General features: G+C 43.3%; 1 protein-coding gene across 2 annotated transcripts in view; it reads right to left on the bottom strand.

Annotated features, from left to right (window-relative positions):
- The window catches only part of GALNT13 (polypeptide N-acetylgalactosaminyltransferase 13), a 370357-nt gene that overhangs the window by 227935 nt on the left and 124061 nt on the right, over positions 1–18361 (bottom strand). For both annotated transcript variants that reach the window (XM_060257257.1, XM_060257256.1), the window contains exon 3: positions 7837–8005. In XM_060257257.1, the coding sequence (XP_060113240.1) occupies positions 7837–8005 (169 nt within the window). The remainder of the gene's footprint in view (positions 1–7836; positions 8006–18361) is intronic.

The raw sequence follows: 18361 nt of genomic DNA, 5'->3' as shown, positions 1-18361 counted from the left end.
GGTGCATGCTGGGATTCGTAGTCCTTGCGTCCTCTCCGGCTGCCGGGTGGTGTCTCCTTGGGGAGTCTGGCCGGCGGGGGGGAGGGGGGAGCTCCGCCCCCGGAGGACCATGTGCATTTCTACCTCCGGAGGCTTCAGTCGCTGATTGAAAGGCTTCCTCTTGGGATGGTGTGTCTGTGTTACTTTGAAGAAGTTGGCAGCAACTCGTGAGTAGAGAGGCCAATCCCTGCTTCAGAGTGGCCAGAAATGGGGGGGGGGGGGAGTCTGCTGAGCACTTCATTATTCCCTATGTGGAGATTGATTCTCATAGGGTATAATGGGGAATTGATCTGGAGGTTTCGGGGGCTCTGGGGGAGCTGTTTTTTGAGGTAGAGGCACCAAATTTTCAGTATAGTATCTAGTGACTCTCCCCAAAGTATCCATCAAGTTTCAAAACGATTCTATGAGCCCCCAAAAGAAGCCCCTATTCTTCATTATTTCCTATGGAAGGAAGACATTTAAAAAGGTGTGCAGTCTCTTTAAATGTGATGACCAGAATTCCCTTGGAGTTCAATTATGCTTGTCACACCCTTGTCCCTGGCTCCGCCCCGATGTCTCCTGGCTCCACCCCCAAAGTCCTCAGATATTTCTTGAATTGGACTTGGCAACCCTAATAACACTATCTTCAATAACAACCTTCTAAAAACATTTTACCTGAATTGGTGCTACACTATGGAAGCTATATATTAAAGCTCTCTTTCTCTCCCTTTCAGAGAGAGCACAAACCCTCTTAACCCAAAAGGAACACAGGGGGAAGGACACTTGCTTTAAAACAGAAAGTCCCAGCTTCAATCTCAGCTGATTGGCTGACCACTCATTCCCCTTGATAATTACTGTCTTTTCTGACCTATTCACATAACAATTTAACTTTGATCTAAGTAGCAGCTGGTCATCCAACAGCTGTAGTCTCTGCAACTATCGAGTTTCTACGCTGTGACTGCCCAGGCCAAAGAAAAGAACTGAACTACAAGAAGGAAGCAATTTCATGCCTGGATGGCCTCACACTATTAAGTCTGAAAATCGACTTGTACTTGGCTTACAAGGTGCACTCTGCTGCAAACAAGCCTCCTGCCAACAGGGATCACTATCCTCCTCAGTGAACATGGGGAGCCTAAAAAAATGCACAGGAAATTTTTAAAAGCCCTCCCTTTCTAACACAACCATTAAAAAATTAAGATGCTTTACAGCGCATACATTTAGAGCTCTAAAACACAGATTTAAAGCGCTTCCAATAACTGAAAACTGTCCCCAAATAATAATACACTCAACTGGCACAAGCCAGTGATCTTGACCATTATCAGAATCCCGTTGCTAGGCTGGAAAGCAATGCATAGTATTTACTTTTTGAACTTTTCAGGGTTTTAGTTGTGTGGCCTCTGTAATCCTGAAAGGTACTTTGGTATTATTACTCCCCGTATTACAGATGAAAGCATGTGGGTGGCAGGCTGGTTGAGACAGAAGAAAGTATTTGTTACCATTGCTGAGCAATCACCCTTAATAAACTGGCTGCTAGCTAAAAGTAAAAAAAGATAATAGGCTGATATTTAATGGGAAAAAAGAATATGGAGAATTTAAATATAGGGTGAGCTCTGGAAGCAACACTTTCTAGGATTCATGGAGGGTAGAGGAAGAACTGAATAGCAGAATTTTAGAGAGAAAATTGGACAGAACAGATTTATTCAGAGGTGTTTCCTAAAACTCAAGTATCCTTACGGTGATTTTCTTCTTTGAGAATTCAAAGTACATTCAAAGTACCATAGAATTTTCCCTCCCAAGTTGCTAGAGCGTCTGTGAAAATCATAGAATTTTCCCAGAAGCTCCTAGAGCGGCCAGTGCAACGATGTCATTGTGAGCGATGTTATTGCACTGGCGACATTGGGGGAAGATTCAGGCACGCAGGTTGGAAACCTGCAGGGCGGGAGAACCCTCGCCCGTCCTGGGAATTTGGCAGCCTTAATGATCACTGCCACTGGCACCTCTGACTCTTCATCGGCCAGAAAAGTGCCTGAATGTTCCACTGCTGCCATTTGGGCAAGATTTTTTTTTGGGGGGGGGGGCAGGAAAGCCTCAAAAATGTCAATCCCCCATCAAGTCTCTGAAGACAGAGAGGGGGAAATTGAAGACAAAAATGGTAGGAAATAGAATGCAAACACAGAACTAGAGGAAAAAACAGAAAGCAAAGGAATGTTTTGGGTTTTTTTTTTTAAAAAAAAACTTTTAAATTTTATTTTGCTTATCAAATATGTAAACAGTACAACAATTAATAATCCACAATACAAACAAAAAAAGGAGAAAAACACAAAGCAACATTGCCCCTATTGTTTAAACGCAATAGTACATATATATTAGAAATCATAACCCCTGGTTTGGAAGCAACAAACTCCTCCTTCGAGACAGGCATGGTGGCTGAAATTGTGGGATTGTTTTGTCTTAGATAAGCTCGCCTATGATTTGGATCCTCGTTGCTCCTCCCAAACCGCTTCCCTAGACTTTATGTGCAAATGGCGTCCCTTTATTGATAAAGTCTCGAAGGACAGCAGGAATCCTAATGACTCATACCAGGCTATTTTGATGTCATGTCAACTAATGCTGTAATTAGCCTTTAATAGCTAACGTTGTATGTTTCCATTTCCCTATTTTATATTGGTACATGCTACACATCTGTTGATGTCTCATCACTATTTTACCTTGAACTTTATATTAATAAAGCTTTTCAAAATTAAAAAAAAAGAAAAGAAATCATAACAGAACTAATACATAATGTTACCACTTCACTTCACTCGTAGTAGGAAAAAGTAGTGTTTGGTTGTGGAGGTTTTTTTGGAATTGTGGCTTCATTACTGTTTACAAAATCAAAAAGAGGGAAAACCATCTTTCTAAGAAATTGTTTCCTTTGTAGGCACTTCTGCAATAAGAATTTGAGTAACCAACTTGCCCAACGCAGCCGCTTCCCAAACCTTTGCAAGCCATTGTGATCTCGATGGCACCGTATTCTTCCTCCATTAGAATTAAATTTTTAAGTTAAAGCCTAAGCCTGATTAACTTGCAGCTACTGCCTACTGAGGCAGGAATAGAACTGAAGGGAGTGTCTTCCGAAGGTGCCAAAAGCCAGTGGGAGGGGGGGGAAGTATTTCCTGCCTCCCTAAAGTAATAATGGGGATAACCCACTGAAATGGCCTCTGCCATAAGAGAGAAAGAGAAGAATGTTTTAAAAGAAATGCATAGAGCACCACATGACTATAACAGGCTAGGTGCCTGTTTGCCCACCACAGACAGGCTGCCCCCTTCTTTCCTACAGTTCTTTGGGAAATCTGATTGTCCCCAGCTGGCAAAATTAAGTTCTTTACAAACTCAAATGCCTTTGATGTGCACTGTGGAAAAATACACTCAGAAGATTACTTCATTTGTTACCAGGCTGTGCTATTAATTCTCCATTTGCTGAAAACTGACTGTTTTTCTGCATGGAAGTAGGCATCTAACAGCCTGTGGGTGGAGGCTGAAAAAGCAGAAGATATTCCTAGATACTAAATCTGACAGACAGCAAGGTTTAATGCTCCGCATAAAAGACACCTGCAATTTGAGCAACGAACTAAGGCAAACAGCTGCCTGCTACAGCAGAAGCAGCAAATGTAAGGCAGAAGAACAGAACCTTTACATTGAGCGTGATTCTATTTTGTCTCAAATTTCAGTTACCAACAGGCAGAAATAAAATTGAAAGTCAATAAACTGAACCAGATTGTCTGCCATGATACATTCCCATTGTATGGAGCTGAATACGGGGATGGCAGGAAAGAGAGAGAGGCAGATCTAGACTCTATTCCTCTTGGTTTGCAAAACAGCAATAATTGTATTCCTAGAGAGCTGCATTTTTTTCAAGAACAGACATACAGAGTTGAGTGGCATCAGGATACTAGTTATATCCTTCTCCATTTCTCTGCAATATCGCACCCACTGTACGGTACGTAAATAAGATGGATGACCCAGCAAGATGTCAAACAATGAGAGACCTCTCAGTCAGAAAAGACGGGAATCTATTCATGAGAACGCCGGTCAATGCCAAACAAGTGCCCCAGTTACAAATGATTTTCAAGAGAACAAATGTGGTGTTTCCTTGGGTTACATACTCTGACATGCGACACTTATTATATTTCTATTCCATCCTACACCTCCAAGAAACCCTATACCACTAAGAAACTCTCCGTTACAATAAGCCCATAAGATATGCAAGACCCCAGAGCCTGATAGTAAACTCAGCAGCGACTTGAATCTAAAATTTGTCACGTCTAACCCCAAAACTCCAGCCGCTTCATAGGCTGCATTCCGATATGACCTGCACAAACCTGGGTTCCAAGACTTGGTTACACTCTGGTTAAAGACCTGATTCGGGACAGGGAATTGACTCCAGTTAACCCACATTTCTACACTGATGGTAACTGGAGATGGTAACCGGACATTGAAAACATATTCTAATGTTACACTTGAAATGTAGCGGCATTCTAATATACCTCAACAAAGCCTTCTATCAGGCACACTAACTACAGTAACTCTCCCACTCCACATTGTCAGGTGCCACCCTAATTTCTATAGCCCTCATTGTGGCAGATGAACTCACGAATCCTAATCATGGATGGGAGAGGGAAACAACATGAACAGTTGCTAGGCTGCTACCTATGTACCACCCACCACTTCCTTTTGTAACCAGAAAGCAACAGGGGACATTTAGGTGGTTACTAGGCAACCACTCACAGGTTCCCCCCTCCCCCATCTTGTCCTTCTTCCCCAGTGAAGCCTAATGCTATAAAATTCAGACTTGTGAAATTTAAAGCAGAAAGGAGGAGCTGCAGTAGGATCAAGGCATTTACCTCCCCAGTAGGTAATTAGGAAGCTGATCAGCTCCACAGGTCCTGCCACTGCTTACACGTGACTCTAAATTCGTCTGCTGGCCAATCTATTTGCTCAAAGGGCTTGACAGCTATGCTGTCTTGAAGACGATGTGGCAACGCCCAACACGAACGAAGCATGTAAATCTGGTTTGTTTGTGAAATGCTTTAGGTTGCATTCGGACACACGATGGGATAGGAAGTGGTCGATAACGACCTGAAAGCTAATTTTGAAACCTCTCTTTGCCGATGCCAGTCATACCTCAGAACCATTCTTCACAGATTCTGCTTAAGACAGAATATTTCTTCAAGTTCTGCGGATGAAACAAATGATCACTTTTCTGCAGATACAAAAATTCTATCAGTGTCAATACTTCGTAACAGCTAGAGCGTGCAAAAAACTGTAAGTATCATTGGAGCGACACGTTACAGGCATGGACAGATCGTGCAGAAGCGGAGGAAAGCAACAGGACTGCTAAAGGAACAGCCTGAAACGGAAGGCGCTTCTTTTTTTCTTTCTGACACGTATCAATGCCAGAATATTACAACCGTAAAAACAAGTGTTTTAGAAAAGTTTCTGAGCTCTGTTAATCCTAAACATGCCTATTTACTCTTGCAATTTACATATGGATTATAAACACTCCAAAGGCTTCAATTAACTGTTCCAGTCAACTGTTGAAAGCAAAGCAAGGGAACAAACAGACCAAATTAAGAAATGGATACCCACGAAGCATTTTCACTACCATTGTCAGATCCCCATTTTTTCCATTAAGCTGTTGTTCCTTCAAATGTTTCTTGTTACAACTTCAGCAAGATTTCTGCATGACTCTACCACTTTCACCATTCTAAGAAACACCCAGCACTCTTAACCTAACTAGGCCATGACTGTCTACATGCAAATTTCAGAGCAGCTTAACCCTTGAACCCAATACCTACCTGGCTCTGTATTTCCAGATACATTAAAAATATGGCAGCCTAGCACTTGTATGTAGGGATGGATGTGAACCTAAAAATTCCATTTCGAGGTCATTCTGAACCAAACCCAGCCAAAAATGCCCCAAACCAAACTGGCGGTTTGGTTCTCCCAGCTGCCCCCCTTCCAAGTATGGAGAAGTGAAACTGACTAGTCCATTTCACCAGTCCAAGAATGTGCTTCCCATCTCCCTCACTCCAGGCCACACAACCAGAAGGAAGGGGGGAGATCACTAGGAAGAAGCTTTCCATCCCCCTCTCTCCTGGTCACGTAGCCAGGAGAAAGAGAGGTGGGATCGCCTGGGAAGGATCTTTCCATCCCATCTCCCTCTCTCCTAACCGCATAGCCAGGGGAAAAGGTGACAGAATCACCAGAGAGTGACCTTTGAGGGGCAACAAAAGGGTAAAGGGGGAATACAAGGGAATCTGTACAGGTGAATTACTTTATGCTTAGAAGTGAAACAAGGGCTCAACATTACTCTCAGAAATCCCAAAGAAACAGTGACTAGAAAGCAAACTAAATGCTGAAGGGAGTAAAATCAATTCAGAATGACACACAAAAAAAGAACCAACCAATATGCACAGTAAAAGCAAGGGAAAACACCCGTGTATAACACACCACAGTCTGATGAGTCATGAGCCTGAACACAGACCATACAACCCTAAGTTCCTCTCCCTCCATGAGGAGCAGGCCCAGTTCTGGGGGTTCTGCTGCCCCAGGCAGACCCCCACTCCCTGCCCCCAGCATTGGCAAGGTTGGGGGGGGGGGCAGGCACGTTAAGAGCCAGGCTTTGAGCGCGCCCACTGCCATGCCCTCCAACTTCACCGAGGCTTCCTGAGCCTCGGGAAGCCTCGGCAAGATCCAGATGGCAGCAGGCATGCTCAGAGCCAGCCTCTGAATGCTCTCACGGCCACGCCCCCCAACTTTGCCGATGCTTCCCGAACCTCAGAAAGCCTCGGTGAGGTCTGCACAGCAGTGAGGATGATCAGACCCGAGCTCTGAGTGCACTCACTGCCACGCCCTCTCCACCTCGCCCAAGATTTGGGAAGACTGCACGGGGTCAAGCGGTGGCCGCTTCCGCGTTTCGGGGTCTGTTACAGACCCGGGGAACGTGAAAGCGGCCGGGTAGCACCTGCGCAGTTTTGTCAGGCTCCGAGGAGTGTACTACGCAGCCACTGCCAGCTTTTGCATTCCCTGAGTCTGCAACAGACCCACGGAACGCAAAAACAGCCAGGCGGTGTCTGCACCCCACGGAGCATGCTTTCTGTTGGAGAAGGCGGGCTTCAAGAAGCGCACAGGAGAGGGGAGGGGGCATCTCACGGTGCCCCTAGGCTAGGTGGAGCCCTAAGCCGCTGCCTACTTGGTCAACTCCCATGCACCAGCCGTGATAAGCAGGCGTCAATATAAACTGTAAATGGAAGAGGATAAGCATGCACAGTGCATTTCTCATCTTTTTCTCAGATGAAAAAAACATTTATATTAATAAAGCCCAATTCATTTGCAAAGGAAGACTCTACTGTAACAAGAAGAAGATGATGAAGATATTGGATTTATATCCCGCCCTCCACTCCGAAGAGTCTCAGAGCGGCTCACAATCTCCTTTACCTTCCTCCCCCACAACAGACACCCTGTGAGGTGGGTGGGGCTGGAGAGGACTCTCACAGCAGCTGCCCTTTCAAGGACAACCTCTGCCAGAGCTATGGCTGACCCAAGGCCATTCCAGCAGGTGCAAGTGGAGGAGTGGGGAATCAAACCCGGTTCTCCCAGATAAGAGTCCGCACACTTAACCACTACACCAAACTGGCTCTCCAAACCTACAAGAGATACAAACCTACAAGATAGCCAAGTATGTATTCGTTCACAAATACTGGGGATCTCGGTGTGATATGTTACTAGTTCCTCAAAGGCAAGGCAGCAAAGTCAAGACAAATTTTGTAGACTCACCCCTCCAGCCTTACATCAGGCAAACTTCTGTTTAATGCAATCAAGTCACTGGCCATGAGATTAAACTGATTGATTTTAAACATCTCTTTCATTTTCTCCTGGTCATCTTTGGGAATAAGGACTGCTTTCCCCATCTCTCCAGGTCCTTCTTGGCTTCTTGACATTACAGCTGTAACAGAAGAAATTCAGAAATTACACTTTACTCCTTTCGCTCCGGTCTCACAGTGTACAAACACCATTTGTGTTTTATTTTTGGTATGTAGCGCTCAGAAGCAGTAACTGTATTTAGTTTTGTCAATTCTGACCTTAAGTACATACGTCACTCACGTTCAAGGTTTGCATAAGATTCAACATTATTTCAAAATCAGAAACCCACTTTATTTCCTGCATTTTGTGACGGTGTTACGGCATAATAGTGCATTTAATTCACACTCTCTCTTCAAAGAACTCAGGAATGCTCTCCCATTTTATTCTCACTACAAGCCTGTGATATAGATTAGGCTGAGTGACAGTGACTTGTTCAAGGTGAACTTCAAGAAGGAACAAGGACTTTCAACACTTTAATGGTGTAGTGACTACACTAGATCAGGGTGGCCAAATTGCGGATTGGGAGCCACGTGGTTCTTTGACACATACTGTGTGGCTCTTGAAACCCCCGCCTCGTCATCAGCTGGCTTGGAGAAGGCATTTGTCTCTTTAAAACCCTTCCCAAACCAAGCTAGCCAGCAGTTTGGAGACTATATTTAAAGCTGGTTTTTTTCACCTCTTCCTCCCTTCCCCATTTATTTCCTTCCTTCCTTCCTTCCCTCTCTCTTTCTCCTCTCCTTCCCCCTCTAAAGTTAAATGTGCTCTCCAAGTCCCACCCCAATGCCACACCAGCCCAGTAGCTTGGAGAATACATTTAAGATTAAAGGTGCTTTCTTTCCACCTTTCCCCTCCCTCCCATCTATTTGCTTTGTTTCCATCTTTTTTCTCTCTCCCTTTCTTTCCCCTCCCTCCCTTTCCCCCATCTATTTGCTTTCTTTGTTTCTTCCTCTTCCCCCCCATCCCCCATCTCTCTGTAATAATATATAATATGGTTGGTGTCTTGGGAGCTGGCAAGTCAGTGTAAGTCTGGATGCATTCATGTCTTGTGACTCTCAAACATCTGACATTTATTCTATGTGGCTCTTAAGCAAGTCTGGCCACCCCTAGGTCAGACTGTTGCAATATTTCCCAATAGTCAGAATATGGCAGAACACGAATGTGCTTAGTGGCCAAACAAAGAGGAGCCTATCCATTGTGAGAGTTTTAAAGTCAGTCTGATTTTGAAAGAGCACATGTTTATCCACTGAAGGAAAGTCCATAATCCAAGATTTCATTTTTGAAGTTACCCAGGATGACTATGTTTTAGAAGTGAGGCATTTTCAGCATCCTACGGGGCCAAAACCAGATGGCCCAATTAGGAAAACCTTCGAAGTTCTAAACGTTAACAAAGAAGGAGCTTTGTTATCCCTTTATTTTCTGGAAATATAATTTTTAATATGTAGATTGTAAATATAATATTGATTGTAAATATAATACTGTTATCTATAATAGTCAACATTTCAAGATTCAACAATAATTTAAAAAAAAGAAAATAAATATATAGATGGAACCTGTTATCTTATAGGAATATTACCAAGCAAACTACCAGAGGTTTTGGAAGACAAATCTGAATACGTAGTATCAGTGGCTAGAATTATTTACACCGCAAAATGGAAATCAGACATCTGTCCAAGTTTAGAAGAATGGGAAAATGAACTTGGCAATTATGAGGAAATGGCAAAATTAACGAAGTACACGACTGGTTTGTTTTGTTGTTTCTGAATCTGTTCACTGTTCTGTTTATAATCTGATATATGCTAATAATGGCTTGTGTGTGTGTGTCTAATAGCCAAATAGCCGCTTCTGTGTGGATATCTGAATCCACAGATCTGGATTCAGAGGCTAAACAGATCATTCTGCCAACCTGGGGTACTTCCAGGTCTGAAAACCTTAATCTCCCAAGATTAATGTGCAGAGAACACATCGTTGTCACTGTGATAAAGGGAACTTCAGCAGGCCAGGCAATTGGGAGCTGCACAGGCCTCACCACCATTGCCAGTGCTGTTAGGGAGCAGGGAAGAGAGGTTGGAGCAAATGAGCAGCAGCAGAGGCCAGGCTGTGGGGCTGGGGAAGGGCTGTCTGTCTGCCTGCTTCCTTCTCCATTCCCTCACTGCTCCTCTCTGGGAAGACAGTAAAGATGGGGATGATGAATGCCAAAGGTGGGGGAGTGAGTGAATGTGAAGGGTGGGGGTATATGTGACAAGAGCCAGTATAGAGGGTGAATGAATGAGGAGAAATGGAGCAAAGGTTGGAAGCAAAGAGGGGGAAGGGATTCACCCTCTCCACAAGTTTTCTTGCAGGTCCTCACTTGCACATATATAAATGTATAATATAAATGTACCACAATGCTAAGATGATTGAGAGTAAGTTTTGAAAATAAGTGTATAAGGAACTGGATTGGGACAGAATGTGTGTGTGTGTGTATACACACACACACAGAGTTTGATACATAAAAGGGATCTCTATTAAACCTTGCTATAATAAATGAAATATGTAATACATAATATGTAGTAATTATGAAATTGATAATTAAGTTTCAAAAGAGATCCGTAATTAAAATCTGAAATGTAAAAATGTCCAAAGTAAGGACCACTGCATTTTATACAAAATGTTTTAAAAGTGTAATGAAGGGGATGTTGGGGAGAAATATTTTTAACTATCCTGTTTAATATACAATTATATGTGCAATAATCTTTGGTACACACAACTTGTATCAAATTATACAATACTGATATGATTTCATTCTTTTTCTCCTCTGTAACCCTTTGTACTATTATGTTGTACTTTAAAAAATAAATAAATGTATATTTCACAAAAAAAGTCCTCGGTTTGCAGAAAAATCTGAAATGTTAAAAAATGGAGGAGTGGTAAAATCCTCCAAAAGTTAAAGAAGCAGCACCCACAGCTTTAAGAAACGAATGGACTCTGCGGCCGTTGCTGAACTACTGTTCAATAGCAGCCATCCCACAAAAAGTGAGTGGTGTGGAAGTTAGAAGTTCATAATAGGACCTGGGAGACCCAGGTTCAAATTCCCACTCTGCCGTGAAAGCTCCCTAGGTGATCTTGAGTCTGTCACACATTTTCTGTCTAATCTATTTTACAGGATTGTTGAGGAGATAAAATGGAAAAGAGTAGAATGATGCAAGAAGCTTCAGACCTCCGTTGTGAAGAAAGTTGGGATATAAAGGAAGTAAATAAGTATCAATATAGCCAAAGATGGGGGAGCAAATAAAAGGGAAGGTTGGTTGGTAGGCAGAAAGGAGAGAAAGAAGCAGGAAAAAGTGAGAGTATAGAGCTGACAGGAGGAAAGAAAGAGGAAATAGTGTGGGGAGGGAATACACAGGAAACTGAGGTGCCCCCACAAGTTCCTAGTGCAAAACTGGGCCCAGCAGTAAGTGCTACATGAGAGGAAGGCGATATAGGGGGAAATGAGATGCCCCACTGCAAGTCCTTGCAGATCCCCCTGTTTCAATGTATTTGTATGCTTTTTCGAAAGTTTGACTGCCACATATTATTGCTATGTCTTGTTTTTGACAAGCATCAGAAACCACCAAAAACCTGGTTCCCGTTTGTTTTAAATGCCCGTCTTTTGACTCATTAAAAGTAAGGTGTGTTCAATTGATCGATCTTGAACAAAAATCACAGCCTGCACTGTATCAGATCCAATCTGAGGAGGCTAGGTGCATTCGTCTGCAGTAGAAGAGCTGGATTCAAGTCCAGCAGCACCTCAGAGGTGCGACTGAAAACAAATATGTATCCAGATTTAATGATGCAGACACCTGTGTAAGGTGCCAATAGCCTTCTACCACTCCAGAGTAGAATGGAGGAGACTTGAACTGATACTAGCTTCCAATTGTTAACACAAATTTGTGGTATTCAGTACAGATATATTGAAAGATACTTCTGAGCAAGTTTGGTGTAGTGGTTAAGTGTGCGGACTCTTATCTGGGAGAACCGGGTTTGATTCCCCACTCCTCCACTTGCACCTGCTAGCATGGTCTTGGGTCAGCCATAGCTCTGGCAGAGGTTGTCCTTGAAAGGGCAGCTGCTGTGAGAGCCCTCTCCAGCCCCACCCACCTCACAGGGTGTCTGTTGTGGGGGAGGGAGATAAAGGAGATTGTGATCCGCTCTGAGACTCTTCGGAGTGGAGGGCGGGATATAAATCCAATATCTTCTTCATCTGCTCTCTATTTATTAACAAAAGGAATCAGCTTGAGCATCTACATGAGAGAGCTAATAGAAACATTTTTCTGGTATTCCTCTGATAAGATTGTTTTAATATTGTTACTGGCCTATGGCTCAAACACACAAACCAAGAAAAATAAGTCAAACTATGGTCAATATTTATGCTCTCTCTCTAAAGTCTCATGATTACATATATCAAAAACTTGAAAGAGATGCCAAGTAACACTGAGTATTGTGCAGTAGCTTTTCAGTGTTACCTGAACAAAAAGAAGAGAGTGAAAGATGTTCCTCTGAAATTCACAAGCTATGCTATTGTTATGGCAATATCTATATTTGTAACTGACTAGGGTTAACGAAAACATGCATACTAGGCTACGCAAAACCAAAATGTGCATGTTAGCATGGGTTCCTCCAGTTCACATACCATTTGACCCCATTCTGCTGTCATCAATAGGAGAGGGTACAGGAAGAAGGCAGGTATGACAGACTCTTTCTGCTTCTTCTACTGTGAGGCAGATTTTCCCACCAAAAATGCTGAGCAGCTGTTCTCGACTCTGACTTAGCAGCTTCCAGTAGCATGTTTTAATACAAGATTTTTAAATTTCTGTATGTCCTCCACCCCTCTTTTCAGATAAATGTTTTCGCTTTTGCTGAGCTCAGAGATTTGTTGAGGATAAGCAGGGGATGAAAAAGCGGAGGTAAATTTTGTTGCATTTACAGAGAGTAATATTTTTAACAGGCTACAGAGTATTTGTTGATGTTTGTTTTCATAAATGCTCAGTTCTTAACAGAGGGAGATGGTCTTAGAAATTTCTTTGCAGCAAAAATGTATCTTCATAAAGATTGAACTAACCGTTTCCTGGAGGCTACTATTTGCTTCCTGTACTTATCTTACTCCCAGTGAGATTATAGCATTCCCCCTGATTCTGGAGACATCTAGGACCATTTTCTTTTACACAAGCCGGGGGTCCTTTCAAAGTTGAACCCACTGAATAACTGAGAAGGAAATATTCTCCATTTCCTAGAAGCAATATTCCTTTTCTATTTGACTAGACTGGCCGTTTGAACCTACTGACCAATCTCTTCTGCCAAATCTGATCCTCAGTTCTTAGCACTGTGAATAAATGGTTTATAACCTAGCTGAAGCATAGACTAAAGTTCCTATTTTGAACCTTTCCTCAGATTCTGGTACTATTCAACAAGGGCAAGGAGTTGTCTCCCCTCACTTTATTTATTTCCATTGATTTATACCCCTCCCTTCCCCCCAAAAGACACTTTTCCTCAGCACTCAGCTTCTCTTAAAGTTCTCAGCTGGTGCTGACCAATGGACACAGAGTGCATGCAGGCAGCAGCCTGTCAATCAAACTCTGCATTGTATAGTGAGCAGGCACGGCGTGTGGGAGTAGGCCATGTAGTAGGCTGCCGAGGGCGCCACATGGCCTACAAGGCACCACAAGGTGCCTCCTCCCCACACACCAGCTGGCACAGCTCTGTCTCTTTTTCCTGCCCAAAACTCGGACAGATGAAAGAGGCAGTTCAGCCTCGCTTCCGGACAGCCCGGATGTGTCCCTGTGCTAGCTCTTTCTCCCGCCTGATTCCGGCAGAGGAAAGTCCAAAATTCAATCTTTCTTTTCTTCTTCTTCTTCCCCTCTCTCTAAATCTTTCCACCTTCCAAAATTATTTTATTTGCTTTTAAAAAGTTCCAGAGCGAAAGATTGTAATCGGTACCTCTCCGCTGATATCCAGCTTAACATCGATCTTTCCAACTATCAGATGTTCACCAGTCCCAAAGAAGTTTACGATCTTGCCAAGCTTACGCCAATTGAATGGCTCTGAAAGCCTCTGTAGATGATGAAAACGCCATTCTTCTCCAGGGGCCCCTCAAAGCCTCCAAAGAGCCCCCAAAGGAGCTCTCTATCAGCCAAGGTAAACCCCCTCTGAGTTCTTGTGCGTATCTTGGACAAATCTCTAGCTGAGAGATGTAGGTAGAAGGCCAGAAAGAGCCTTTTCCTACCCCGAACAGAGGCTTCAGTCTGTCCCCGTTAAAGAGACAGGTAGGCTCGCCATTTCCCTAATCCCGGAAGTCCCCAATGATGGTCTTTACAGACTAGTTTAGGGATTTCTATAGCTTCCTGGAGCCCCAGTAAAAAAACGACCCTTTCACCCTGTGGATACTGCTTTGTCTTCAGCACTAGGACATGAAAAATTGAACATTTTGAATAAAGAAAAAAGAAAAAAAGAACCTGCAAACTGAAACGTTTGGGCTCAGTTATAGCTCATAATATTTAAGAAAAAAGTTCTCTTCTATTAGGTTCCTGCACTGCATATTACTGGACCTGCGCATGCCATAAATCTATTTCCAAAACATAACAATTATCTCATTAATATTTGAGAACACTAATTTAAATTCTTCAAGAAAACCGAATATGACATTCAAGCCAGAAACCGAATAGCTCATTTTTTTTTACTCATTTCTATCCAGTGCTGCTTTACTTGTAAAGATAATGCAGTCATAGAAAACAGAATTATTAAGCTCAGTTAATCAGTAGCAAAGCTGGTTTTAAAAAAGATGGGCATAAATACAAATACCGTACTTCTCCAAATAATTCCCCTTGCTTCACATAAATGTTGTTCGAGCTACCTAGGGTTGCCAATCCCCAGGTGGGGGCAGGGGATCCCCCGGTTTGGAGGCCCTCCCCCCGCTTCAGGGTCGTCAGAAAGCGGGGGGAGGGGAGGGAAATGTCTGCTAGGAACTCTGTTATTCCCTATGGAGATTTATTCCCATAGAAAATCATGGAGAATTGTTCTGTAGATATCTGGGGCTCTGTTTTTTAGGGTAGAGGCACCAAATTTTCAGTATAGCATCTAGTGCCTCTTCCCAAAATACCCACCAAGTTTCCAAAAGATTGGGCTAAGGGGTCCAATTCTATGAGCCCCAAAAGAAGGTGCCCCTATCCTTCATTATTTCCTATGGAAGGAAGGCATTGAAAAGGTGTGCCGTCCCTTTAAATGTGATGGCCAGAACTCCCTTGGAGCTCAATTATGCTTGTCACAGCCTTGATCTTGGCTCCACCCCTAATGTCTCCTGGCTCCACCCCCAAAGTCTCTTGGCTCCACCCCCAAAGTCCCCAGAGATTTCTTGAATTGGACTTGGCAACCCTAGAGCTACCCCAGTGCATCAGCCCAACCTGCACAATCACTTACAGGGGCACTCATTTAGTCAGGGCTTGCGTTACATTTCTTGTACATGACAAAGACAAAACTATTCCAAATTAACTCTTTGTGATACCTATGATCCAAATGCTATTTTCCATAAGAGAATCAGCATGGCATAGTCATTAGAGTGCCAAATCTAGAAGGCCCAGGTTCAAAACTCCTCTCTGGCACCGAATCTTGCTGAATGACCTTGAGCCAGTCATACGCTGAAGAATGATGTACACTGCTTTGGGTCCCCATTGGAGAGAAAGGGGGGGGGGTTAAACAAATAAACAAGCTGTCACACAGCAGTTAACTGTAACCACAGTATCGGAATAATATGTGTAATATGAATAACCAGTAAGAAACTTATTCTAAACAACTGAAGACATCTTCAGTTGGGGCCAGTTTGGTGTAGTGGTTAAGTGTGTGGACTCTTATCTGGGAGAACCAGGTTTGATTCCCCACTCCTCCACTTGCACCTGCTGGCATGGCCTTGGGTCAGCCATAGCTCTGGCAGAGGTTGTCCTTGAAAGGGCAGCTGCTGTGAGAGTCCTCTCAGCCCCACCCACCTCACAGGGTGTCTGTTGTGGGGGAGGGAGATAAAGGAGATTGTGAGCCGCTCTGAGACTCTTGAGTGGAGGGCGGAATATAAATCCAATGTCGTCGTCTTCTTCTTCATGCTTGTGAATAATTCCAGAGCTGGTGAATTTTCCATTTAAATATGTGCACATCATACTTATCAAAAAAGAACCAATATATAAATGAAACTAGCATGAAAAATAATCTCCAAATAGAAGCATGACAGTGAAATGTCATCTGAAACTAAAAGAGTCACATATTTATTGTCAGCCAAAAATAAAGTCATGCCAGATTCCTTATCCATTAATGACAAGTAGGGATGAGAACATACACCAAAAAAGTGATTAAGTTTGGGGTGGCTCTTGTACCAAACCCAAAACTGAACCAATCCAAAAGGGCCCCACCCAAACTGAGCTGGTCTGGCAAGTTCAGCTCTCCCTTTCTCCTGGCCATAGCAAGCTGTCACCAAGAGAAAGAGGGTCGGGACTACCCTAGAGGGGACTTCCCTTCCACTTTTCTCCTGGCTGCAGCTCACCAAGGCCAGGAGAAAGGGGGAGGGAATGCCATTGGTTTCGCTTCCTCTCCACTGCTTCAAGGGGGAAGCAAAATCAAGAGGTTTAACGGCTCAGATCTATTTAAACTTAACAGCTGGCCAGGTCCACTGGTCAGCTGTTAGATATAAATTGCTGGTGACCATTTAACCAGTCAGTTTTGCTTCCTTCCTTCAAAGGGGAGGAGTTAAACGGAAAGGTTTAATGGCTCACAGGCATTTAAACCTAACGGTTGTCTGGGTCTGCTAGTCAGCTGTTAAGATTTAAATGGGTGGCAGCCATTTAACCAGTCAGTTTTGCTTCCCTGCTGCTCAAGGGTGGGGAGTGAAATCAAGAGGTTTTGAAACCTTCGGGGGTGGGGATAACGTACCTCTCAGTCATCAGTTTTAAACGGCTGGCCCAGAACTGAACCGGCCACAAGTTTGGGAAATTTGAGAGGAATGCACATACCCTGAACATTGGTTCGCAAACTTCGAACCAGGCTGAATTTCAGTTCACGAACTGGTTAGCAGCCATCCCTACACGACAAGCATGACGATAGGAACAAGTGCTTTGAGCCTACCATTTTTCTGTAGAAATCGCTATCTTTACATACATGACTTACGATGTTGCAAATGTGTCTAGGTGTATCTACATACAGTCACTGCATTCATCCAATCACAAACAGCATTTAGTGCAGTTAACCTGACCACAATTATAAACCAACAAATCCTGCTGACGTTCTTTCATCTACAGCTATTTTTGGTTGGACTGAGAAAGACATCACACACACCAACATAGCCTTTCAGAAGGTTTTCAATTGTCTCTCTATTACAGCTTAAGCCTTCTTTAAAGATAAAACCACCTTAGCTCTTGTGTTAGTTTGAAGCTCTGGATTCATATGAAGCTGCCTTATACTGAATCAGACCCCTGGTCCATCAAAGTCAGTATTGTCTCCTCAGACTGGCAGCGGCTCTCCAGGGTATCATGCAGAGGTCTTTCACACCTATTCGCCGGGACCCTTTTTTGGAGATGCCGGGGATTGAACCTGGGACCTTCTGCTTACCAAGCAGAGTCTCTACCACTGAGCCACAGCCCCATTCATGGCTCTCCAGGGTCTCAACTGAGGTTTTTCACACCTATCTGCCTGGACCCCTTTTTGGAGATGCCAGGGATTGAACCTGGGACCTTCTGCTTCCCAAGCAGATGCTCTACCACTGAGCCACCATCCCTCCCCTCAGATACAAACTGTATTACATGCCTTTGTTATCTGAAAGCAAACACCTAATTCTGACATCTATCTGGATGATGACGGCAATGACAACAGGGTTGTTGAAAGGATGATTCAAATAACATATACATTAGCACTTTGAATACTTGAAATGCTTTATATAAACACTAGAGATGCAACGGAGGGAGGCGAGATTGAAGGTTACTAGAGAAAGAGCCTCCTCTATTGCGGCCCCCCACTGGTGGAACCAGCTCCCAGACGATGTTAGAACCTTGCGGGGACCTTGCCCAGTTCCGCAAGTCCTGCAAAACCACATTATTTCGAATGGCCTTCAACCAAAGTACATAGATGCCCAACACCACTGAATGTATGGCATGGAATTTAGCACCAAAACTGTTGTTTTAAAATTGTATTAATAATTTTAAATCGTAAACTGTTTTAATTTTTAACTCGTTATTATTGTGATTGTCCTTATTGTTTTATTGCTGATATTACAATGTTGTTAGCTGACCTGAGCCTGCTTCAGCAGGGAGGGAGGGCTATAAATATGAATGAATAAATAAATAAATAAATAAACCTTACTCATGTGCATTTAGACCTAAGACCCACTGATTTCAACAGGACTTACTTACTAGCAAGCATGCATGGAATGGCAACATTAGTGTTATAGCAACAA

The sequence above is a fragment of the Heteronotia binoei genome, chromosome 16 (genome assembly GCF_032191835.1).
Source record: "Heteronotia binoei isolate CCM8104 ecotype False Entrance Well chromosome 16, APGP_CSIRO_Hbin_v1, whole genome shotgun sequence".
Taxonomy (NCBI): domain Eukaryota; kingdom Metazoa; phylum Chordata; class Lepidosauria; order Squamata; family Gekkonidae; genus Heteronotia; species Heteronotia binoei.
Note: the sequence above shows the minus strand (reverse complement) of the source record. Positions and strands in the feature narration are given on the sequence as shown.